Source organism: Bicyclus anynana, chromosome 4 (genome assembly GCF_947172395.1).
Source record: "Bicyclus anynana chromosome 4, ilBicAnyn1.1, whole genome shotgun sequence".
NCBI lineage: Eukaryota > Metazoa > Arthropoda > Insecta > Lepidoptera > Nymphalidae > Bicyclus > Bicyclus anynana.
The window spans coordinates 6677505-6702722 of record NC_069086.1 but is presented as its reverse complement, the minus strand read 5'-3'; the positions used below and the strand labels follow the sequence as shown (position 1 = coordinate 6702722).

Genomic DNA, 25218 nt, shown 5'->3' with positions numbered 1-25218 from the left:
ATAACTACTTTATATCTTTTTTTTTTACTTCATATGTCTTACTGCTATATCCCTTTTTCTTCTGATAATGAAGAAAAAGAAAATTCGTGTTAATGTCTCAATTAGGCCAAACAAATAAGCCTTCCTTGCTCTCAGGGAATTTGCATCATCGGGTTTATGCAATGACATCTGCCCTCATTTCAGAGAATTGTGACATTTCTTAACATTCTTGCTTTAATAATTAGATACTTCTGTAAGTGGATGAAATAAATACAGAAGAAATATATAAAAAAAAAGAAAACCATTTGTTTGTTTTACTACTAACTGGTTCACCTCATTTTAATAATAAATATCTATGTATTCTAAATCAAATTCTAAATATACTTTAATGAAAACTGACATTCAACAAAGCATGTATTTCTTGTATTTGCTTATAATATCTTGTTTCTTTATATTTTTGTGTCACAATTTACAATAATAGGAAATAGAATGTAATTTCTTTAATTCAAATTCCTTTATACATTTAAAAACTTATTTTATCTGCAAAGGACCTTTCTATGTCTATGATAAGAATACAATTAGAGCAATACAGATATATAAATGTCGTCATCAACCCATATTCGGCTCACTGCTGAGCTCGAGTCTCCTCTCAGAATGAGAGGGGTTAGGCCAATAGTCCACCACGCTGGCCCAATGTGGATTAGCAGACTTCACACACGCAGAGAATTAAGATTATTTCGCTGGTATGCAGGTTTCCTCACGATGTTTTCCTTCACCGATTGAAACATGTGATATTTAATTTCTTAAAATGCACACAACTGAAAAGTTGGAGGTGCATGCCCCGGACCGGATTCAAACCAACACCCTCCGGAATCGGAGGTAGAGGTCATTTCCACTGGGCTATCACGCTTGCTATATAAATATTGGTTTAATTATTAATTGATATATAAATACAAAACCAAAATTAAATTACAGTGTCTTTATTATTATGATAGAATCCTTGAAATGGCACTGTTATTAATCTATACTAAAGTCATACAGGATGTGCACTGTTTACCAAAAATTAGACTATAATGGCTAGTAATTTCACACCTAATAATAATATAGCCACAATAGCCCAGTGGATATGACCTATGCCTTCGATTTAGAGGGTGTAGGTTCAAATCTGGTCCTGGGAATGCACCTTGAACCTTTCAGTTATGTGCATTTTAAGAAATTAAATATCACCTGTCTCAGATGGTGAAAGAAAAACATGAGAAAACCTGCATACCTGTGAATTTTCTCAATTCTCTTCATATGTTAAGTCTGCCAATCTGCATTGGGCCAGGGTGGTGGGCTATTAGTGTAGTCCTCTCATCCTTAGACGAGACTCATGCTTGACAGTTTTTTTGTTACAAAATAATATTTGCCATTTATTTTATAATATGACCAATATTCCCATTCCCTCTAACTAGTCAGGAAAGACTGTGTTAGGAGTGGGTACAACAATAGACCAACAGGTGGAGATCAAACCACCACCCCTTAGTGATGAGTCTGATTGCTGTACCATTAAACTATTGAGGCTTTATTGAGTTAGCTGTGTATGTGTTGTTCATGATGAGGGTGAATAATTATAATTAACTTGTTCTTAAATTAATGAAAATGAATTTGACTAAATAAGCTTTCAACAATTAGATACACAGCTAATATATTTTGATAATGATTTTTAAAAAAACAATTACATACTTAATTTAAAATAAATAAGTTATGAATTGACATGCATTTTTTTTGTTGGTAAACATGCAAGTTTGTTTGGTAAACAGTGCACATTGAATTTAGCTTTAGTATAGATGTTAAATTAGTCTACTTTACTGTTCATTATTAGAGATTATTTTAAGTAATTGAAGTTTAATAATGCACACAACATGATTAAAATTGTATAATTGTAGGCTTTTCTTTATGTAATAATAGATTTACAATCTATGTCACAGTACTTTGTTCGTAACAATTCATTGTAAATTGTTTGTAAGGTGCTACAGACCTTCAGTTTTAACTGTACAGTTTTATCTAATTGGAATTTCAATTAAAATCATTAGAAACAACTGACGGACACTACACACTGACAATTTAACTGAACAGTTCGACTGTTTAGTTCAGAAGGAAGTTCCTTTTTTTTGGCACTGCCTTCAAACTGATTGATAGAAAGGACTTAGTAAAAATATTATTTTTCGTGATTTTAGTAAAAATTAAATAGGACAATCCGGAAGTATACACTCTTTCAAACAAAAAGAGAATTTCCAAAGGTTAATAATTGATGAAGTTATGAGGTAACAAACATTAAAAAAAAACATATGCGTCGAGTTTTGAATAATGTTCTTGTCTTTATTATACATTTAAATATTAAACATCATTTATGAGTGTCAACCTAGTTTTCTTAAACTTATTTAAGGGCACTTCACTTACGTACATAATGAAGTAGTCAATCAATGTTAGTAACAAATCAATTAAAAGTTAATTAATAATTTAAGTGCTTTTAAAGTTCATCAAAAATATAATTTGAAGATAATATTACTAAACTGAGCTGTGATAGCCCAGTGGATATAACCTCTGCTTCTGATTCCGAGTGTGGGTTTGAATCTGGTCTGAGGCATGCACCTCTAACTTTTCTGCCGTCTCAAACGGTGAAGGAAAACATTGTGAAGATGTCCTGCATACCTGTGTGAAGTCTGTCAATCCGCATTGGGCCAGTGTGCTGGTACAACCCTTCTCATTCTGAGAGGAGACTCGAGATCAGCAGTGAGCTGAATATGACAGAATATGATGATAATGATTAACTAAACATTATAACTGCTTGATAATCCTATAACTGTGAGTTGTAAATTAATAAGTATAATTTAACCACAGTATTAGAAAGAGGTAGGGTACCGTTAAAAGGCATTTAATTATGTCAATTTTACATTTTCCCCAATTTTGATGTCACAGAGGCATCATGACCACAAGACCATTCAGTCTGATTCATTCCACAAACCCCATCATAATAACTGTAAGCCAACATCTGATTTTCAGAGGAGATGCCCTAAAAGAGGCATTTTGTCCTTTTCAAATTATGTGTACTTAGGTATTTACGAAAGTTAGTGTAGGTACATCGTTAATGGCAAAATGTTTTTATAATAATAATATGATGGACAAAAACCGATGACCATTAGGATAGTAACTGGAAAACTATTGTCTATAATTTATACATCTATAAAAATGAATTGCTGTACGTTAGTCTCGCTAAAACTCGAGAACTTATCTTGGTCTTGAAATGTTTGTGGAGGTATAGGGTTTAAAAGGTGAGAAAAATTAGAATAATTGTCGGGAAAACCATAAAAACAACCCTTATCTATTTCCCATACAAATGTTTAAGAGTGAAGGGGTAGGGGTAGGCATATTATTAATTTTTAATATTTTATGTGCAATAAAGTATTTCTTCTTTCTTCTTCATGTGCCCTGCATTACACACAATATAAAATAAATCGTAATACACACACGTGTAATTTTAACACAATGAAACATCAACTCTATAGACGCAGTTTGTATGACCACGTTAGAATTAGATCGTGATCATATGCTTTTGAAAGAAGGGTAACGTCTAGCGAGGCAGGTCCTATGATAATTAGTCTGAGTTGTCATCACATTAATATTATGACAAGTAGTTCGAATTTTAAAAAATATTCTCCGTTAAAAATGTAGGTAGTTTAAAAATTAATAATGCCAACTGTAGAGTTTGTTCATATCTGTTACACGTCAACTTTCAATATGGCGTACCGCGATGGCGAACCTAAGGCAAGCAAAGTGATGTTTATTCCATTTTTAATCCATCATATACGTTTACAATACATTTTTTTTATTTAATTTGCACCAAATATTTAATATCTGAATGAGTATTCTAGTAGAATTTTTAAATTTACGACGAATGATGATATTACTCGTTTAACATTGATTGCATTTCGAATCTGTGACAAAGACGAATATTGTACAAAGCTCTAAAGAATCTCTACTTAAGTGATAAAATCGTCTTCAAATTAAGTGTAATAAACACCTTTTAGATTATTTTCTTGGTTAATCATTATTATCGGTGGTGCGAAGAAAATTGCGGAACTGGAGTGTCCAACTTTAAGTTGTTCTACCGATGGATATAAAATTATACAAAAACCATTTGTTTTTAGGCTGTAGCTTAAGTGTTTTCAGATAGCATGGGTACGGTGACAGTTCGTTTAACTCTTGAAAGTTTGCCGCGATTCACGATAATAGTACGTATTATGAACGTCATAAGACAAATTTCATTGTACCTATGCTATCTGAAAAACACTTCAGTGGTTTTATGTGGTCGATGATAACGTGAATTTGTATGTTGCAGGTCTTCTCCTAGCAGGGTGGTGGGCGGCCGGTGGTTACGTCAAGTGCGTAAAGTGAGCCGCAGTCGCCGCAGCAGACGTAACGTAGCGTCACCTCTGCCGCGCACGCACCGGCGCTCGTCAAGAAGCACGCTCGACGCTGATCTGCGCACGCAAGAAGTAGAGCTGCGAAGAAGCTCACGCCTCGTGAACACTTTGCCCCGTTCCGATTACTCCATATCCGAACGTTGGTCGTACGGGACGGACGTTTACGAAACTCGCTACGACACAACAGACGGAGACAACTCAAAAGCGCCCACGACACCACGCAAACGCAGCCGGACGTCTTCGCATGAAAAGAAGAAACACAAGTCTCACACCGCTCCCGACAGTAATCCCACAGCCGAGTGCGTGGCTTACTGCACACGTTCACGGACTGCTCTTAACTCTAATAAGAGTGCTAGTGAGCACCAGCCGACGGACAAACCGGACGCACCCCCGCGACCCACTTCTAATCATAACGCTTCAGTGTCAACCAATCATCAACAGCAACAGCTTTTAAATCAACCGGAAGGCGGTTTGCTGCCATTAGACGAACGAGATTTTGCATATTCTCCGTTCAGCTCCTCAACTATCACTGAGTTACTAGATTCTGATTACTCAGTGTACAGTCCTACCGCTAGCCGGAGGAAAGGGAAGAAGAGGAAACGCTCGACTCATCGTTCTTTGTCACACAGAAAGAGTAACTGCCTGATTGATTTAGACGATTATAAAAAGAAATTTAAAATAGACCCAGTCAAGGAATCTGCAGAGACCAGTAGAGACAACATATCCGTGAGCCGTATACCAGAATACGAGCTAGAGAGAACCGCAGCGCTTTCCACGCAAGCTATTTGCACATATCGACTACGCAACCGACACAATCGCGACACAGAGGCACCTACCTCAACAGTTATCAGTGATAATACAGGTAACATGTATTTTTTTACTAGTCCAAAACAACTATGAGTAGATCCATTTAAAAACTAAAAATAAACAAAATTTTGTACCTTAACTGCTTAACAGTAATATCTAATACTGAATGTGTTGTACACGACGTCTGACTTGGATAGCTTATCTGATATTGTTATCATGTATCAAGTGCATTCATTTTAGATAATATTTATAATTGTGTTATTATAGCGCGACCGTCGACGAGCGTCGTGGTCCACACGCATACAGCGGAGCGTAAGAGCGCTACAGATTACAGAGGAAGAACTACCACTCCGCCACCATACAAAGATTTACGAGGTATATGTAAACAAATTAAGATTAATTTTTGATTATACAAAATTAAACAGTGAAAATTAATGTTTATTTATGCACTATATACAATAACTGTTTATTATTTATCTTAAATTTTACTAATTTATCAAATGTTTATAGCTACTGGCTTAATTTAATTTAGATCTATTTGAGATTTTATTGGCATAAATGGTTTTGCACAGATTTTGTTTCTATAAGCTGGGTGATCCATAGTTTATTTCTACTCCTCATATTCATGTTTTTAAGCTGTGTGATCCGTATATATGTTTAGTCTATTTCTAATCCTAATATCCATGAAAAATACTAGGATATTGGATTTATTTCCATGTAAATCTTATCAAGTATTGTTGATAATAACATATAATAGCATAATTTAATTAATATCAAACTACACTTGCCCATTCAGATTTTTAATTCTGCGAGTTTGGTTGGTTGTTTTTTTTTTATTTTATTTTTCAAGTTGTTTATTTAGGTACTTGAAACTTTTTGACGTTTACTTATTTATTGCATTTTATAAAATGCAAACTTATTGCATTCTATAAAATACAAACTTATTGCATTCTATAAAATACAAACTATATAAATACTATTCTTTTATTTACAGAAGCTAGCTCATCAAAAGCTCAAAGTTCCGACAGCAAGCTACTAATTGTTCCACGTGATCTCCCGTACTTACGTCAAACTAACGCTCGAAGGGTATGTAACACCTTTATTTCATCCTGCCCCTAACAAGTCAGCCAGCTTCCATCTTGGATTTCGTCACTTACCATCAGGTGAAATCATAGTCAAGGGCTAACTTATAAATATTTAAAAAAAACTTACAATTCACATTGCATATAATATATTGTAAAGCATACTTATCAGATCAGTTTTTCATTTCACTAATTAACTTATTACAGTTTAGTGTGTGTATAGGTTGTTGTTTCATTGTAACTTGCAAATGGATTGATTGATTTCAATGCTAATTGTTTAAATATGAAGTTTATTATAGGGAGATGGCTATAAGCTATACTCAAAGGCACAATTATCCGCCCACTTTACTGTACTCGCGTCATATTAAAGTGGGCGGATAATTGTGCCTCTGACTATATGTTCAATGAAATTCAGGCAATCGAATCGAAGATGAAGACCTTTTACTGACATGAAATGGTCATTTAGGAATTGTGAATTTATTACTTGTTGTTGTTGTTGTTTCATGGTTGTTTTTTTAATTTTATGTTGTTGTTTGTCAGAGTATCGCAGCTGCCACGGGTGCGACCCTGGGTGCTTGCTTGACGAGGGGGGCGAGTACTTCACAGCGTCAGAGACAGGATACTGCTTCGAAAAGACAGGTAATTACTGATTTTCAACTAATTAAATGCTATTTCAATGAATATCCAAGTGATGGCAGGTTGATTCATATTGTAAAAACATTGTGATAAGATTATTTGAAATAAAATAAAAATAATATACTAATAAATTTAATTTCTGGTGAACTAGTATTTTGTGTTGAGTTGAGTTGATGTTTCATAGTTGTAATGGGGATGATGACTAGTTATAAATATATTGATTTTTATGATAAATTTGGGTAAATGTAATTTATACATAAAATGCAAAGATTGTTCGGATATTTGCAAAAATAAATAAGATTGTAAAACTTCAAAATCAATTAATAATCTTTTATCGTAATTAGATGAAAATTCATACAGTTTTAGCTTCCTTACATTAAATGTGACATTTTTTAATATCTGAACTATACACATAAACGCACAAATAACAAAGATATTACTAATTTTGTTTGAACGCCCATTTTGTATGGGGCGTTTTAAAGGATCCCATGGCAGCGCCGCAAATCTGACCTTTTAAATCCCTGTAGCTCCGAAAGTAATGATCGCAGATACCCTGTTACTTTTACAAAATTGCTTTGCTATTAGCATACTCTTAATTTATAAACAATCTAAAAACTATCATCATCACTTTTAGTGTATTTGAACGGTGTAAAAAATGATCAACAACTAGTTTATATTTACTTAATCTAAGCTCGTTTTTGTCGAAAACAGACAGACAATTTTGATGAGTGCGGCCACTAGTCTTTATGTAATTAGTCTGAGGCTGATGATGATGGTGATGATGACGTGTTTGCAGTCGGGCGGCGGCGAGGAGGCCAGCGGCAGCGCGGGCGGCGGGCGGCGGGCGCGGACGCGCGACATGCCGCAGCCGCACACGCCCTCTACCAGACGCGACAAACGAGGTGCGTGACCCACACAAAACACAAAAAATTCAATGAATCTGTTTTTTCTCAGGCCCATATTATTTATTAGCATACATTATCTATATTAGTAGAGCCGTAAAAGCCCAGTGGATATGACCTCTGCCGCCGATTCCGGAGGGTGTGGGTTCGAATCCGGTCGGGGACATGCACCTCTTTTCAGTTGTATGCATTTTAAGAAATTAAATATCACGTGTCTCAAACGGTGAAGGAAAACATCATGAGGAAACCTTTAATTCTCTGTGTATGTGAAGTCTGCCAATCCGCATTGGGCCAGCGTGGTGGACTATTGGCCTAACCCCTCTCATTCTGAGAGAAGACTCGAGCTCAGCAGTGAGCCAAATATGGGTTGATGATGATCTATATTAGTGCGAGATACAAACACTAATACTAATTCTAAAATTTAAATATCTGTCCCTACTTACTGTTGCACCTGGTGCACATATATTATGTGTGTACCTCAATATGAGGCAGTTGGAATTTTCAACAACCACCCACAGGAAGGTGTTAGTGCTCCTCCTTACTGTGCTCATCAGCGATGTCATACGTTTGCGTATGACTGTAGAAAAGCTGTCTGTTCTTCCGTATGTAAACATTGTTGATGCACTACAGTACTCATGGAGCACTTATGAGTTGTGACATACATTTACAACTGAGGTGGTATTTCACTTTTGTGTAGTTTCTCTCGTCACAGACTTGTCTGCCCTATCCTACTATAGAGTGACTTTGTAAAGCGCATAATCTCTTGAAGGAGGCCCGGAATGAATACCAACTTAAGTTACTGTTGTAAACCAAGCTAGAACCCAGCTGTAAAAAAAGTTATAAAAAAATATTTCATATGTTGCTAGAACACCCTCAATATTCTATACATTGCCTAGGCATTCTATAGAATACCTGAATTTTGCACTTTACACTGGTGACTTGTAAAACTATGCATAATATGTGAGTTCTTAGCAGGTAAAAGCAGTCTGGGTTCGTGTGCCAGTACCGGTGGTGCATCCAGCCGGTCCCATCCTCAGCCTCTAACCACGGTAAGACTACTAAAGCGTTTATCAGATAGCATGTGTACGGTGACAGTCGCCTGTATGATGTTCATAATACATACTATGTGAATAGCAGCCAACTTTCAAGAGTGAAACGAATTGTCACCTACACCATCCTAAATGAAATGAACTGTAACATGACATTTATTTACCTTTATTTGAAATAACTCAGTGTCTATATGAACTTGTAGACTTTAAAATTTGTCAAATTTGATGTTTCAAAAGTGCTTTTAAACTAAAACTACATTAAAAGAAACGAGTTTTGATTTGAGATAACATATTTTGTGTAACATTTTTTTTGTTTTTTTCATGAACAATGTAACATTTTTCATTGTTGAGAAAATTTACTGTTGTAGGGTGCTATTGCGTCCACGTCGTCTACGCCGCCGGTGTCTGCTTCAGCTGCTTCTATGCCTGACAACGCGTCCAACGATGCCAAGCCTAAGGGCAAAGGTATGTTTATGTACAAATATAATAATGGCTACAATACTAAATATGATACAACTTCATCTGTTAGTAAATTAATGTAAACTTCAATCTCCTTTAATATTTATACTAGCGGACGCCCACGACTTCAACTCGTATTTCACTACAAAATTCAACCCCTAAGTGTTAAATTTTAAAATTCTTGGATCACTTTATATTTCATATTTTATTTTTATGATTTATGAACAAATTTTTCAAACTAATTCTAAAAATGAAAGACTTAGTTGCCACAATAAAATGAAATTTGTTCAGCCATTTCTGATTTTATCGTTCACAAACATTTTAATGCACAAACTGGTAGTTCGTTTACACGATTTTATTATATGGAATAATTTTACAGCATCGTCATCGGCGGAGGAGTGCGCTGGTGGAGTGGCGGGTGCGACCGCTGGCAGCAGCGGCGTGGCGGGTGCCAGTGCCGTCGCCGAAGAGTCCTCTTCTGAAGAGGGCGAGGTCGGCCGCCTGCAAGCGCTGCTAGAAGCGCGCGGCTTGCCTCCACACTTGCTCGGCGCACTCGGACCGAGGATGCAGCATCTGTTGCACAGGACTGTTACCGCTAACTCAGGTAAGCAAGTTTTTTGTAAAACTTGTAAGCAAAGTGTAGGAAGGTCTACACGCTGTAATTGGCCAGTCTTCAATAATAAAATAAAAAATGTAAAGAATAACATAAGCACACTAAAACTGATTTAATTTTAAGTGCAAGAGTGAAAAGCCTATGTTTACAGTTTGAAAACTGAATGTATGTTTGGTGTATACATATTTAATGAACTCAATAGTGCAGACTTATATTGTTGTGACCATTGCCATCACAGTCTATAATAGTGGTCAAACATGAGCATTGCAGCAACACATTCCATAATCAAACCAATTTGTTTTCTATAGCACTATCTAAAGCAGCACAACTGCAGTACCATCACATTCCATAATCAAACCTATTTGTTTTCTGTAGCACTATCTACAGCAGCACAACTGCAGTACCATCACATTCCATAATCAAACCTATTTGTTTTACGTAGCACAATCTAAAGCAGCACAATTGCAGTACCATCACATTCCATAATCAAACCAAATTGTTTTCTATAGCACTATCTAAAGCAGCACAACTGCAGTACCATCACATTCCATAATCATACCAATTTGATTTGAATAGTACTATCTAAAGCAGCACAACTGCAGTACCATCACATTCCATAATCATACCAATATGTTTTCCAATAGCACTATCTAAAGCAGCACAACTGCAGTACGTACCATCACATTTCATAATCAAACCAATTTGATTTCCAATAGCACCATCTAAAGCAGATAACTGCAGTAGCAACACATTCCAAAATCAAACCAATTTGATTTCCAATAGCACCATCTAAAGCAGATAACTGCAGTAGCAACACATTCCAAAATCAAACCAATTTGATTTCCAATAGCACCATCTAAAGCAGATAACTGCAGTAGCAACACATTCCAAAATCAAACCAATTTGATTTCCAATAGCACCATCTAAAGCAGATAACTGCAGTAGCAACACATTCCAAAATCAAACCAATTTGATTTCCAATAGCACCATCTAAAGCAGATAACTGCAGTAGCAACACATTCCAAAATCAAACCAATTTGATTTCCAATAGCACCATCTAAAGCAGATAACTGCAGTAGCAACACATTCCAAAATCAAACCAATTTGATTTCCAATAGCACCATCTAAAGCAGATAACTGCAGTAGCAACACATTCCAAAATCAAACCAATTTGATTTCCAATAGCACCATCTAAAGCAGATAACTCTAGTAGCAATACATGCCATGATCAAACTAATTTGTTTTGTTATGAAGTAGCATAAATGCTATACCATCACATTCCATAATCAAACCAATTTGTTTTCCAATAGCACAATCTGAAGCGTTACATTCTAAATTCAAATAAATTTCTTACCCACAGCTGCATCTAAAGCAGCACAGTTGCTGGTCGGGCTGCAGGCCACCGGCGACGAGGGCCAGCAGCTGCAGGCTGTAATAGAGATGTGCCAGCTGCTAGTGATGGGCAACGAGGACACACTCGCCGGGTTCCCTGTGCGGCAAGTGGTGCCGGCACTCATCAACCTGCTGGCTGCTGAGCATAACTTTGATATGGTATGCATACTATTTTTAAGAATGTTATCTACACGGGTACATACCACGATAAAACGACTAGATTTTTGTTGTCAATATGATATTTCGACTCGGTTGCATGGATCGTGGTCACAACGGGACATTAAATAACATTCATAATGAACAACCACAAAATAAGTTTAAAATCATTAGTATATACTATTTTTATATCCATATTAGTAATATTATGCATTTGGGCTTGATAGCACCTTTATGATGTCATTTTAATAGGAATAGAACTAATATTCCCTGAACTCCATGGTTTTGTAAGTTCTATCAACATAACATTGTGATGGGCTTTGTTAAAAGTACTAAAATCTGTGTGCATATTTGACTTGATTAAAAACAATGTTGACTTGCAACAATTGTTTTGTTAATTTATGCAACATAATTTTTAAAACATTGTTCTGTTAATTGTTACAACAAAAAAAATAATAATAATAAAAACACTTTATTACATCAAAAACTATGAAGCTGAAGTGGCAATGAGCGGGGCACATAGTTCGAAGAGCCAATGGACGTTGGGGTCCCAAAGTGCTGGGATGGCGACCTCGCAATAGTAAGCGCAGTGTTGGTCGACCCACCACCAGGTAGACTGACAACATCAAGCGAGTTACAGGGATTCGCTGGATGCAGGTGGCTCAGTATCGTGATGTTTGGAAGTCCCTACAAAAGGCATATGTCCTGCAGTGGACGACCATCGGCTGATAACAAAAACAAAATACAAAATTTTACAAAACAAATTAAGTGAAAATACAAACAATGGTGTAACGGCGGCCTTATCTCTAAAGTGATATGTGACTTGCAGATGAACCACGCGTGCCGCGCGCTCACGTACATGCTGGAAGCGTTGCCGCGCAGCAGCGGCGCCGTGGTGCTGGCCGTGCCCGCCTTCCTGCACAAGCTGCAGGCCATCACCTGCATGGACGTCGCCGAGCAGAGCCTCACCGCGCTCGACATGCTGTCGCGGAGACATTCCAAGGCTATACTGCAAGCGGTAGGTGCAATGTCACTGACCTCAGACAAATTATTGTATACGACCCGCCTTGCTAAACGTTACTTTTCTCTCTAAGTATATGATCAACGATCTAATGCGATTATAAAAACTGTCTCTATAGAATCGATGTTAAATTGTTGTAATCGTGTTCGTCGGTCAAAGAGCTCCGTAAAAATTCATTTTTGTGTAAGCGAATTGTGTAAAAAAGGGGCAAAAACTTCTAGTTTAGTAAAAGATATATAAGCTCGTTTTCTTCAGACAATTTTGTTCGTGACTATGAGTGCGATACAGGTCCTTTTATAATTGGTCTGAGTCTCTGACAGACGGACCTACATATTCGAAGCGTTGCCGCGCAGCAGTGGCGTGCTGCCTTCTGCCATCCCGTCGCATCTAAGATAAGATACATAATCTAAGCTATCTAAAGCCATTAATTTTTTATTTGTTCATCGTGTTTAGCTTTAGTAAAGTGTGACGTGACTACGGGTAGCAGCGATACTGATTGTATCATTATTTTGTGGCTGACGAAACATCTCGAGCAGGACTTGTGACCCTGGGAGTGGGCTTAAGGGATCCATTTAAATTGCATAAACACTCACCTTTCCCTCCCTGACATATTTTTTATGCCCATACTAAACAATTTATGATAAACAATAATTACAACACAAACCGTTATTGCACAAAATGACTAACGCGACTGGCAGCGTTACGGTGTCTACGCTGCTTTACAAACAACTAAGCTCAAGTCACCAAATACCCTCTTATTTATATCAACACTTTTTTTTTTTTTTTTTTTTTTTTTATTATAAATAAATATACTTAAACAATACACATCACTATCTAGCCCCAAAGTAAGCATACAGAGTAGCTTGTGTTATGGGTGCTAAGATAGTTGATATTATAATATTAATATACAATAATATACTACATATAAATACTTATATAATGTATAAATACACACAGACACTGGAAAACACCCATGCTCATCACACAAATATTTTCCAGTTGTGGGAATCGAACCCACGGCCGTGGATGCAGAAAGCAGGGTCACTACCCACTGCGCCACGCGGCCGTCAAACACTGATACCTCCCCTCTACAATAACATAAATAATGACTGTTAATAAATACCACCTGTAATCGAAAAACCTGTAACAATAGTGCCATATTTCGTTCTTCTATACTAAACAGTAACAGTATGATTTAAAACTGTTCTCATTTGTTTTTTTTTTATCCTAGGGAGGCGTCTCCGCTTGCCTCACGTACCTGGACTTTTTCTCGATCAACGCGCAACGCGCCGCGCTCTCGATAACTGCCAACTGCTGTCAGAATCTCACACTCGACGAGTTCCGCCTGGTCAGAGAGTCATTGCAACTGCTTGCTAACAGGTAAACAGCTCACACTTCTAAATATCAGCGTTAGATTAAAGGTGGTTAGGTTAGGTGGATGGTTAGATTATGCAAAACCGGTTTGGTCTATATTTGTACTTCAAAAAAGAGCAATTCGAGCAATATATCAATTAAAATCACGCGAGTCCCTTCGTCAAAAGTTTAAAGAAATAGGTATACTAACAGTAGCCTGTCAATATATATATAACAGTATAGTATATGTAAGACAAAATATTAATTTGTACAAACGAAAAGGAGATTTAAACCCACGTCTTACTAGACACGGGCATAAGTTAGTTATTTCTGCATATCGTCTCCAAAGAGTAAAAAAATCTTTTGTAGGTTTGGGTGTACTCTTCTATAATAAGATCCCCAAGACTGTGATGGACCTGCCAATGCATAGCTTTAAGCAATGTGTTAAAAAACATCTACTTAGTCGAGGGTACTACAACATTGATGAGTTCCTTAATGATAAAGATGCTTGGAGGTCGTTGGATCAGCTTCCACCTTCACACAGAAAGTAAAACTATAAAAAATGTAAACAGTAATTGTTATTAATTGTAAATTATAATACTGTATGACTTTTTCAAAAGAGCAACTGTTGAGTTTCTTGCCGGTATCTTCTCAGCAGAACCTGCCTTCCGAACCGGTGGTAGAATCTTTACAAATAGTCAACTGACGTGTCAAAAGTGCTTGTAAACTGAGCCTACTTGAAATAAATGATTTTTGATTTTGATTTTGATTTTGGAGTTTAAAACTTGAACGAGCTAAGACGGGCTAGGACTTTGACAAGACAGTGACGAAATGTGGTATGTGGTATTAAGTAAATACTGACGGAAGTTTAATGCAATGTGCGTTTGTCTTCGTCGTCACACGCACGACACTATTTAGTACTCCTGAGTTGATGGAGTAAATGTACTTAAGCAGCGGAAACAGTTGTGACGTAGCAAACGTCGGTCCTAGCCTAACCAAACGTGACATACTAAACGTCCTGAAAGGTATTCTTCCCGTCTTGTCCACGCGTCCTTGACGTATAAATCTTTTTTTTTTTTATATTCTTTACAAGTTAGCCCTTGACTACAATCTCACCTGATGGTAAGTGATGATGCAGTCTAAGATGGAAGCGGGCTAACTTGCTAGGAGGAGGATGAAAATCCACACCCCTTTCGGTTTCTACACGGCATCGTACCGGACCGCTAAATCGCTTGGCGGTACGTCTTTGCCGGTAGGGTGGTAACTAGCCACGGCCGAAGCCTCCCACCAGCCAGACCTGGACAAATTAAGAAAATCTCAATCTGCCCAGCCGGGGATCGAACCCAGGACTTCCGTTTTGTAAATCCACCGCGCATACCACTGCGCCACTGACGCTTCGTATGTAATTATTTTCTTGATGAACCGATATCCACCATTTCAAAAGTTCAACACTTGTGACTTTCATGGAACGGGTCACCCGTTCCATCAAAGTTTAATCACATTACGTATGCAGCAAACTTACTTGTATTATGCAAACATTTCTGCACCTTACTATAACAACCATTACCTGTATTGATTTTTTGTCCACAGGCTCACAATACAGGATAAGAAGTCAGTGGAGAGTGTATGCTTAGCTTTCTCCCGTCTCGTGGACAGCTTCCAGAATGATCCAGCAAGACTCCAGGAGATTGCCACTCCGGAACTGCTCACCAACTTGCAACAGCTTGTAAGTAATGGCATTTTAAATTTGTATTGTGTATTTCAGACCCTTTTTGCAAGTACTACACGAAATGAATATTGTTTATCTATATCTATACTATAATATTATAAAGCTGAAGAGTTTGTTTATTTGTCCATTTGGTTGAACGCGCTAATCTCAGAAACTACTGGTCGGATTTGAAAAATTCTTTCAGTGTTAGATAGCACATTTATCGAGGAAGGCTATAAGGCTGTATATTATCCTCGTATTCCTACGGGAACGGGAGCCACGCAGGTGAAACCGCGCGATGTCAGCTAGTACATATTTTAATATGAGTCAAACTAGGGTAGTTTGAATCTTTCTACAGCCTTTCTTGATGAGTACTGTTTACCAACAAACAAATTTAAAATGAGGGTATAAATCACTAGTCATTTCACACCTAATAATAATTATAATTAAATTGTTCTTAAATTAATGAAAATAAATTTGATTAATAAGCTTAAAACAATTAAATATGGTTAATATATTTTATAGACAAACCATACATAACTTGAAATAAATAAGTTATGAAATCACATGCGTTTTCTACCTTCATTTCTAATTTATTTGTTGGTAAACAGTACTCATCAAAAAAGGCAGTAGTATAAGTGGACTTTAAGTTAAAAATCGGACCATCTTCTATTTCGTCGTGTGGATGTTTAATAATGCCCTGACGTCACAAAATAAATGACAGTATTTTGGCGTTTGGAAAAATACATTAAACACGCAACTTTTTTTTTAACTTGAGTTTCTGAAGTATTTTTATACAATTTTTATTATAAAATTGCTGTATTTCGGGCCCTGGTGCTACACGAAATGAATATTCTTTAGTTTTTAGTCTGTTTTTAGTCTGATTTATGGTTGTTGTACACAGCTGGTGGTGCAGCCGCCGCTCATCTCTGGCGGCACGTTCATCACCGTGCTGCGCCTGCTGTGGGTGATGTGCGCCGCGTGCCCGCAGCTGGCGCTGGCGCTGCACCAGCGCTCCATCGCCGACACGCTGCTGTGCCTGCTCACCGGCTCCAGTCTGCATCAGGAGGTGAAGTCTCACAGTGATTCTGTGTCAGCTGTATAACAATATCTCTAGACCGAATTTTCCGACCACGGTCGCCTATATCATGTTGAGGTTAACTGTATCTACAGGCGATGTAGAGCACAAGTGTTGCGTAAGCACAGTTGCAGACTGGAATGATGACAGTTTTTTAAATTGTATATAAATTAAAAGTAAGCTAATAGTAAAGCAATTTTCTAAAAGTAACAGGGTATCTGCGATCATTACTTTCGCAGCTACAGGGATTGCGGCGCTGCCACGGATCACTGAAAAACGCTCCATACAAAAAAGCACGAATTAGTGTCATCGTTGGCTCGCTGATCGTTATATATGTATGGGGGTTCAAACAAAATCACAAATATCTTTGTTATTTGTGTGTTGCTGTATATAGTTCGTGTATTAAAAAATGTCACGTTTAATGTGGGGAAGCTAAAAATGTATGAATTTAATTTAATCTAATTACGATAAAAGAATTTTAGTAGATTTTGAAATTTTTAAATCTTATTTATTTTGCAAACATCCAGTCAATCTTTGTTTTTAACATATTAATTAGTTAATATTGACCCAAATATCTCATAAAAATCAACATTTTCAAACCTAGTCATCGTCCCCATTCCCTCACTCTCTTTTTTTTTTATTCGTTACAAGTTACCGTTTGACTACAATCGCACCTTAGGTGCGATTGTAGTCAAACGTGAGTGATGATGCAATCTAAGAAAAAGCGGGCTAACTTGTTGTTAGGACAACACACCACTTTCGGTTTGTACACGACATCGTACCGGAACACTAAATCGTTTGGCAGTACGTGTTTATCGGTAGGGTGGTAACTAGCCACAGCCGAAAGGCTGCCACCAGTGAACCTCCTCTCATAGTGCGTTGGGACTGCAGACCGACACAATCGGTGAGAGATCAGTCGCAAGACCACAAGACACTGCAAACTTCCCAACTCCAGGCTGCTATTGAGATTTTTCTTGTAAGAAATATCTCAAAAGGAGATAACAATTATTAGACGAAATTATTAAGATGTGTTTATATTTATTTGCAGCAAGTGGAGTTGATTCCCCGTCTCCCGCAAGAGCTGTACGAGATAACGTGTCTGATCGGCGAGCTGATGCCGCGCCTGCCCACCGACGGGATATTCGCCGTGGACGCGCACCTCGACCGGCCGTGGTCCGCGCCCGCCGACCGCTCCGCGCAGTGGCAGTGGAGGGATGATAGAGGTATGTAGTATTGATAACACAGTAAATGTAACACTACTTTCCTATGGTACTTCCTGAGTTATGTACGAAGCTTATCCACCCTCTAAAGCTTCCTGTGGCCATATTCAGCACACATACTTGCCTCTTACGTAATTTGTTTACATATTCCGGCCTGTACCGATTATCTATACTTCTATACTAATATTATAAAGAGGAAAACTTTGTTTGTATGTTTGTTTGTTTGATTGTAATGAATAGGCTCAAAAACTACTGGACCGATTTTAAAAATTCTTTCACCATTCGAAAGCTACATTATCCACAAGTAACATAGGCTAAATTTTATTTTGGAAATAAATAGGAATCCGTAAGATATTTGGGTTTTTCGAACACAAGGTGTAAAAAATCAACCAGAAAAGTATTGTAGGGGTAGGTAGGAGTAGGGTAAGGGTAGGATAGGGGTAGTTGAAAGTTTACATCGAGTTTCAAGCGGACGAAGTCGCGGGCGTCGGCTAGTAAACTAATAATTTTAAACTTATTTCGTGGTTGTTCATTATAAAACGACGAGATTTTTTTATCGTGGTATGTAGCCGTTTAAGTAATAATCATAAAGAACAGTCCCGTCGTAACCACGATCCCTGCAACTGGGTCGAAATATTGACATTAAAAATATCGTGGTTTTATCGTGGTATGTACCCGTTTAAGTAATATTCATAATGAACAACCACGAAATAAGTTTAAAATCAATACTTGCCTCTGTCATCACAAAAAAAAAATCTAAAAATTTTAAAAATTCGTGTGCACCTATCTCGGTTTAATGATTATACAGACATTTGTAAATACTGTAGGTCACAAACCAAGCGACCACACAATATACAGATGAGTAAAAACTGTTGCCGAATGTCTCGAAATTTTAATTTACTAAAGAATTGCGTTATATAAGTGTGTCATCATTTCCTTACCCTTATCCCACTTAAGTGGGGTCGGAAAAATATGTCAATCTTTATCCATTCGTCTCTATTACTCGTCAACTCGTTATCCACTCCTTTTACACACATGTCCTCTTCCACACAATCCAAAGAAGAGATTTCTTTGGCCTTCCTCTCCTCTTATGACCTTCCACTTGCACATTCAACATTTTTCTAGTAATATGACTTTCCTCTCTACGCATTACATGTCCATACCAAGCTAACCTTCTCCTCCTCAATTTTTCGTTATATAATTTCGCGTTATATAAGTGTGTGTCTCTACAAATATATGAATGTTACGTTACAAGGTGTGTGGCGTTCGTACTCTTGGGCAGAGTGCCGCGCGCTGGAGGCCGGCGCCACGGCGGCCGAGGAGGAGGTGTGCCTCAGCACGCTGGGCCGCTCCTACACCGTGGACCTCACCGCCATGCAGCAGCTCAACGACCACACGGGCACGGCGCGACCCGTGCAGCGCGTGGCGCCCACGCCGCCCGCCACCGACTCTGGCGCCGCCAACGCTGCTGCACCTGGTGAGTGGCAACACAAACTACTTATGTCTATTAATGTTGCTAGGGGTTAGGGTGGAAAAGTTTTGCTAGACTCGATCTGACAATTAGACCTTGTCCAGAAGGGGCGAATTCGTTGTCGAAGTACTTAGCGCGAATTAAAAATACGCGCGTAAATCGCGTGCACTACGCCAGACTCTCGATTCGCACGTATTGCGCGCGAGTCGAGATATTAGGGACGCCTTGTTGTGTCCAGTTAACGCGCGAACTCTAGAACGAGTGCACGTTCAACTTCATGTTTCGTACTGAATTTCTCCCCAAATGCTCGCGCCTTGTGGACCTTGTGGACGCAACGGTCGCGCGTAATACACGCGAGAGAATCGCGACGAATTTGCCCTTTCTGGACAAGGTCTTAGATGAAGGTTGATAGACTCTGACTTGTTCCATAAGTCTGAATAACGTTGGTTAGGGCTTGGGTGTAAAAGTTTTCCTAGTACAATCCCTGCAGGTTAGCTAAAGGCTGAGAGACTCCAATTGCTCTTAAGGTCTGGATGACATTGCATGGAGTGTGATATAAAAGTTCTCCCCCAGGCTAAACTGAAGGATTAGGTCAAAGGACTTGCTTCTTAAGTTCACAGCAACTTTGTTAATACTACATACTATTGACATTCATTGTTTATTACTAGTTAGTGACACAAATAACTAATGTACATGTCCAATGTTTGCGTAGACCCGCGCATAGCGATGGTGCGCTGCAACCCGTCGCTGGTGCGCGCGCTGCTGGGCGTGCTGCACGAGGTGTACTGGAGCTCGGCGGGGCCGGCGCTGCGCGCGCAGGCGCTCAAGGCCATCCTGCGCGCCGTGCACTACGCGGACGCGCCGCTCTTGCGACAAGTGCTCAAGACACAGGTACGCTGATACTTAAACTAGATTCATATCTTAGCATTCCATGGGTTCATCGTGCAAGTGCTGGGTCCATCGTGTGGCAGAAAGCAAATCTCCGAGCAGACCATGAGATATAATATGACACGGGCGTAGGTTCAAAGGACCTCTTTAAGACGCTTCAACACTCTTCACTGTTAGTTTGCCCAGCTAACAACGACAACAAGAAAATAGTTATAATATAGTAAAAATTTAACCATACCTAAAACATATTCAAATATAAATAATTGTATTATCTTACTGAATGCAACTGTTTGATATGCAGGTCATATCGTCCCACATCGCGGGCATGATGGCGTCAAGCGACCTGCGCATCGTGGTGGGGTCGCTGCAGCTAGCCGAGATACTGATGCAGCGGCTTCCCGAGGAGATGGGGGTGCAGTTCCGGCGCGAGGGGGTGTTGCACCAGGTGGTGCAGCTCGCTGAGCGCGTGCCCACGCCCAACGCCCCGCAGCCTTCGCGACACCCCAAACTGAAAGTGAGTATAGCGATTATAGTCTGGCAAGTTCGTTGATAACTCTCCCAAGATATGCGCGCGACGGGTGGAAAGACTATATTGTTGAATAGGGGCGAAATCGAAATTATAGCTCTTTCTTTTGTCTCATTACAATGAATAACATAAAATTGAAAATTTTGAACAACTCCCGAATGTCATGAAATTATTAATTACACTCTCGATCAAGACATCAATATTTTTTTATTTCATTTGAGACCACACTCGGGTATGATTGCAGACATTCAGTTGTCCTTCCTCACTTTCACCCCCACAACTTTTAAACGGATCAACCGTTATCAAACATGTCTAAGAACACACTCACACTGTAAAGACACTGGCCCGTAAGTCGCCTTTAATAAAAAAAAAACATTGCTTTATCCGTTCGGGAGCTATGGTGCTACAGACAGACAGATAGACTGACAGACACGTCAAACTTATAGAATCCCTCTTTTTCTGTCGTAAAAAAGAGTAATATGTTAGATTCTGCCGTTATCGTATCGAGATGTCTCTCCCTACTTCCACCGCTACTTCCCACCCCACTGTTGCAGTGTGTGGCGAGCCCATAATAGATACTATAGTCTGGCAAGTTTGTTGATGACACTCCCATGATATGCAGGCAACAGGGGAAAAGATTGCGCGGGTGTGAAATCGTGCGTGCGGGGAAGTGAGGTGCATCAGTATTGGGTTTTTCATTCATCGCTACGCGCCCTCTGGCCCGCGCGGACCATCGGGAATGCTACGAACGAAGTTACCAAGCTATTAACAGGACATATTAAATGACTCACTGGTTTTATCTTTGCAGTCTCCGAGCGGTACAAGCGTGCGGGCGAGCGGCAGCTCATCGCCTCCTGCCTCCACATCAGCCTCCGCCCTGGACCATCACAACTTGTCGCTGGCTTTCTCCGCTTCAGGTTCATTTATTGCTAGCGCATTACGTAAGTGCTGCGTGACCGGTGGTCTATGCCGCACTGTTCTATTCATCTGCATCAGAGTTCCCCAAACTTTTTTGAGTCATAGACCCCTTGCCATGTTTTACCGTGTTGGGTAGACCTCCTATTTACCTCATATTGATTTTCTGTATCCTACAACTTACAAAATTTTATAAACATACTAGCGGACCCGGTCAAGCTTCGTTTTGACATAAGTGCACTAATTCTCTATCCCTACTCTACCCTTCTATACCTCTACCCTTACCCTACCCCTACCCTACCCTTACCCTACCCTTACCCTACCCCTACCCTACCCCTACTCTTTTTTTCTCACCTTTTAAACCTTCCCTATACCTCCACGAACATTTCAAGACCAAGATAAGATAAATCCGTTAAGCCGTTCTCGAGTTTTAGCGAGACTAACGAACAGTAATTCATTTTTATATATATAGATTATATAATAAATTTTTGTCTTCATTGGAACTTTTAAAATAATGTACATGTTTTAATATTATAAGATAGTATGATGTGCGAAAATAGGTACTATCAGTGTATGTGTTGCGATCCATTATCGTTGACTCTCATTTTATAGACTCCCAAATTTTTTTTTGCTGACATAGAGCCCTTGCATTTTGTCACAGACTCCTAGGGGTCGATATAGACCACTTTAGGAATCACTGATTTACATCATCGTCATCGTAATTTTTGGCTGGGAGGCTTCGATCGTGGCTTGTTACTATCCTAAAGACAAAGATACTGCCAAGCGTATAGCGTTCCGGTACGATGTTGTGTAGAAATCAAAATCACATAGTTTTTTACTTTAGTGGTTTTAAATGACATATGGATTAATATAAGACTTCAATGATGACAGTGCCCGGTGCCGATACCGCCGCTGAAGCGGGACCGGCCACTTCGGCTGCCACGCACCAACAGCCGACTGCAGCGCATCGGTAAGTATCACCTATTAAAGTGTTGTTCAGATAGCATGGGTACGGTGACAGTCTTATGACGTTCATATTCATAATACGTACTATTATCGTGAATCGCGGCAAACTTTCAAGAGTGAAACGAAATGTCACCCGTACCCGTGCCATCTGAAATATACTACACTGGGACTCATGCTCTTCAATCCTGATGCGTATTGCGAAGTTGTGGAATGCTCTTCCAGCTTCCGTTATCCCTACCACTTACAACATGGGTATGTTTAAGTAAAGAGTGAATAGGCGTCTCTAAAATAATTTCTGAAGTAACATTTTTTTAAGGGTGAGGCTTTGATGCGTGCTGCCATTTACAGGCACAGTGAAACAGTGTTTGTTATTTTAAACTACCAGTAGATGGAGTTATTAGAGAACTTTGAAACAACCCCTTTTTGTACATGCTGCGATGCTTGAGGCTCATAGATGGCGCTTCGTTTTTTTATTTTTGAATGAAGTTTTTCTTTAGTAGTGTGGTCTAAACCACACTAATAGGCTAGTTGACACTTTTTTTTTAAATGGAAGTTAAAGTTTTTGTTAAAGTGAGTGAGAAAAAACAAAACCAAGGAAAAAGGCACATAAGAAACTAAGAATGAAAATTATTATAACACACAAAAATAAAAATAATATTTCAAAAACTAAAAATGGAGAAACTAACATTAATGTGATGTTATTGAACCGAGTAAAGTGATAAAAAGTAGTTTTTAATTTTCTTTTTAAATTTCTTATAACTGTCATTTGAGACATCTATATCAATAACTAATAATTTTGTTTATATAAAATTGAATACGAGTCAAGTACCCTATTGTTTTATTCTCAGATCGAACAGTCCACTGACGGAGATGTTGAAACGCAAGCGCGCGGTGAAGCGGTCGGGCGGCACGGCGGCGGCGAGCGCGCGCACGCAGCGCGGCCGCCGGGACGACGCGCCCGCGCCGCACGCGCACGCCACCGCGCTCGCTGCCACGCCCGCCGCTGCGGCCGTCGCCGCGCATTGTGAGCATACAGTTATACAGGGTGCTGGGGACTACTTCACATAAGACCTTGTACAGAAGGCGCGAATTCGTCGCGAATCGTATCGCGCGAATTCATACGCTCTTTGTCGAAGTACTAGACATCAATACATTTTTGACGGCCTCCGTGGCGCAGTGGTATGCGCGGTGGATTTACAAAACGGAGGTCCTGGGTTCGATCCCCGGCTGGGCAGATTGAGATTTTCTTAATTTGTCCAGTTCTGGCTGGTGGAAGGCTTCGGCCGTGGCTAGTTATCACCCTACCGGCAAAGACGTACCGCCAAGCGATTTAGCGTTCCGGTACGATGCCGTGTAGAAACCGAAAGGGGTGTGGATTTTCATCCTTCTCCTAACAAGTTAGCCATCTTCGCTTCCATCTTAGACTACATCATCACTTACCATCAGGTGAGATTGTAGTCAAGGGCTAACTTGTAAAGAATAAAAAAAAAAAAACTTCGCGTCCACAAGCATCGCGCGAATTCAAAACACGCGCGTAAATCGCGTGATTCGCGCGTATTGCGCGCGAGTCGAGGTACTACTCGAATTCTCGAGCGAGTGCACGGTCAACTCTATGTTTCGTACTGAATTCCTCCTCAAAGTTCGCGCGTTGGTATGCCCCTTGTGGAAGCAACGGTCGCGCGTAACACGCGCGAGAGAATCGTGGCGAATTCGACCTTTCTGGACTGAGTCTAATATCGATTGTTCACTTGTTGCAGCGTCGAGCGTAGCGGGCGCGGTGGGCGCGGCGGCGCGCTCGGCCAGCCGCATGGGCGCGTCCAAGACGTCGTCGTTCCTGTCGTCTCTCAACCCGTCGCGCTGGGGCCGCTCACCGCACGTGCATAAAGACTCGGCGCTGCTGGCCTCGCCGCACACATCCACCAACCTCACCATTCAGAACAAGTAAGTTTTTTTTTTATTTGCATCACAAAACTGGTTGCAATCATATTACAATATTAAATAACATACATAAAACGTAGTAAGTACGATTGCAACTTCTAGGTGTGACCACAGCATTCTTATAATAAATTATCTTAAATAGCATTTAGACGACAAACAAACATTGTAGCAACACTACACGAGACAACAATGTAAATGCAAAAATCACCAAACTAATCCTTAATCGCTGAGTAAACTTGATGAGTTTTTTAAAAGAGGTCAGAGAACTACAAGTAAAGTCAGCATTGCTACTGTGAGTATTTAAGAGTGAGCATCTATACTTCTTTACTAATATTATAAAGCTGAAGATTTTGTTTATTTGAACGTGTTAATCTCAGGAACTACAGTTCCGATTTGAAAAATTCTTTCAGTGTTAGATAGCCCATTTATCGAGGAAGGCTATAGGCTATATATTATCCCCATATTCCTACGGGAATGGGAACCACGCGGGTAAAACCGCGCGGCGTCAGCTAGTATTCGATAAAGAGGCGCGTGCTGACCGGCTCTGGTTCGACAGAAGGGTAAATGGAAAGGCTTTCGATTCTGTGAACAGC

General features: G+C 39.4%; 1 protein-coding gene across 1 annotated transcript in view; it reads left to right on the top strand.

Annotated features, from left to right (window-relative positions):
* LOC112058415 (E3 ubiquitin-protein ligase TRIP12) overlaps nucleotides 1-25218 on the top strand; it is a 50114-nt gene that overhangs the window by 2361 nt on the left and 22535 nt on the right. Inside the window, exons 3-23 of the mRNA XM_052891463.1 lie at nucleotides 4361-5307; nucleotides 5520-5627; nucleotides 6247-6338; nucleotides 6875-6973; nucleotides 7767-7872; nucleotides 8848-8921; nucleotides 9290-9386; nucleotides 9760-9984; nucleotides 11354-11544; nucleotides 12371-12559; nucleotides 13794-13942; nucleotides 15506-15641; nucleotides 16528-16692; nucleotides 17750-17924; nucleotides 19177-19398; nucleotides 20105-20283; nucleotides 20582-20794; nucleotides 21615-21747; nucleotides 22613-22691; nucleotides 23536-23711; nucleotides 24445-24628. Of these exons, the coding sequence (XP_052747423.1) occupies nucleotides 4361-5307; nucleotides 5520-5627; nucleotides 6247-6338; nucleotides 6875-6973; nucleotides 7767-7872; nucleotides 8848-8921; nucleotides 9290-9386; nucleotides 9760-9984; nucleotides 11354-11544; nucleotides 12371-12559; nucleotides 13794-13942; nucleotides 15506-15641; nucleotides 16528-16692; nucleotides 17750-17924; nucleotides 19177-19398; nucleotides 20105-20283; nucleotides 20582-20794; nucleotides 21615-21747; nucleotides 22613-22691; nucleotides 23536-23711; nucleotides 24445-24628 (3939 nt within the window). The remainder of the gene's footprint in view (nucleotides 1-4360; nucleotides 5308-5519; nucleotides 5628-6246; nucleotides 6339-6874; nucleotides 6974-7766; nucleotides 7873-8847; nucleotides 8922-9289; nucleotides 9387-9759; nucleotides 9985-11353; nucleotides 11545-12370; nucleotides 12560-13793; nucleotides 13943-15505; nucleotides 15642-16527; nucleotides 16693-17749; nucleotides 17925-19176; nucleotides 19399-20104; nucleotides 20284-20581; nucleotides 20795-21614; nucleotides 21748-22612; nucleotides 22692-23535; nucleotides 23712-24444; nucleotides 24629-25218) is intronic.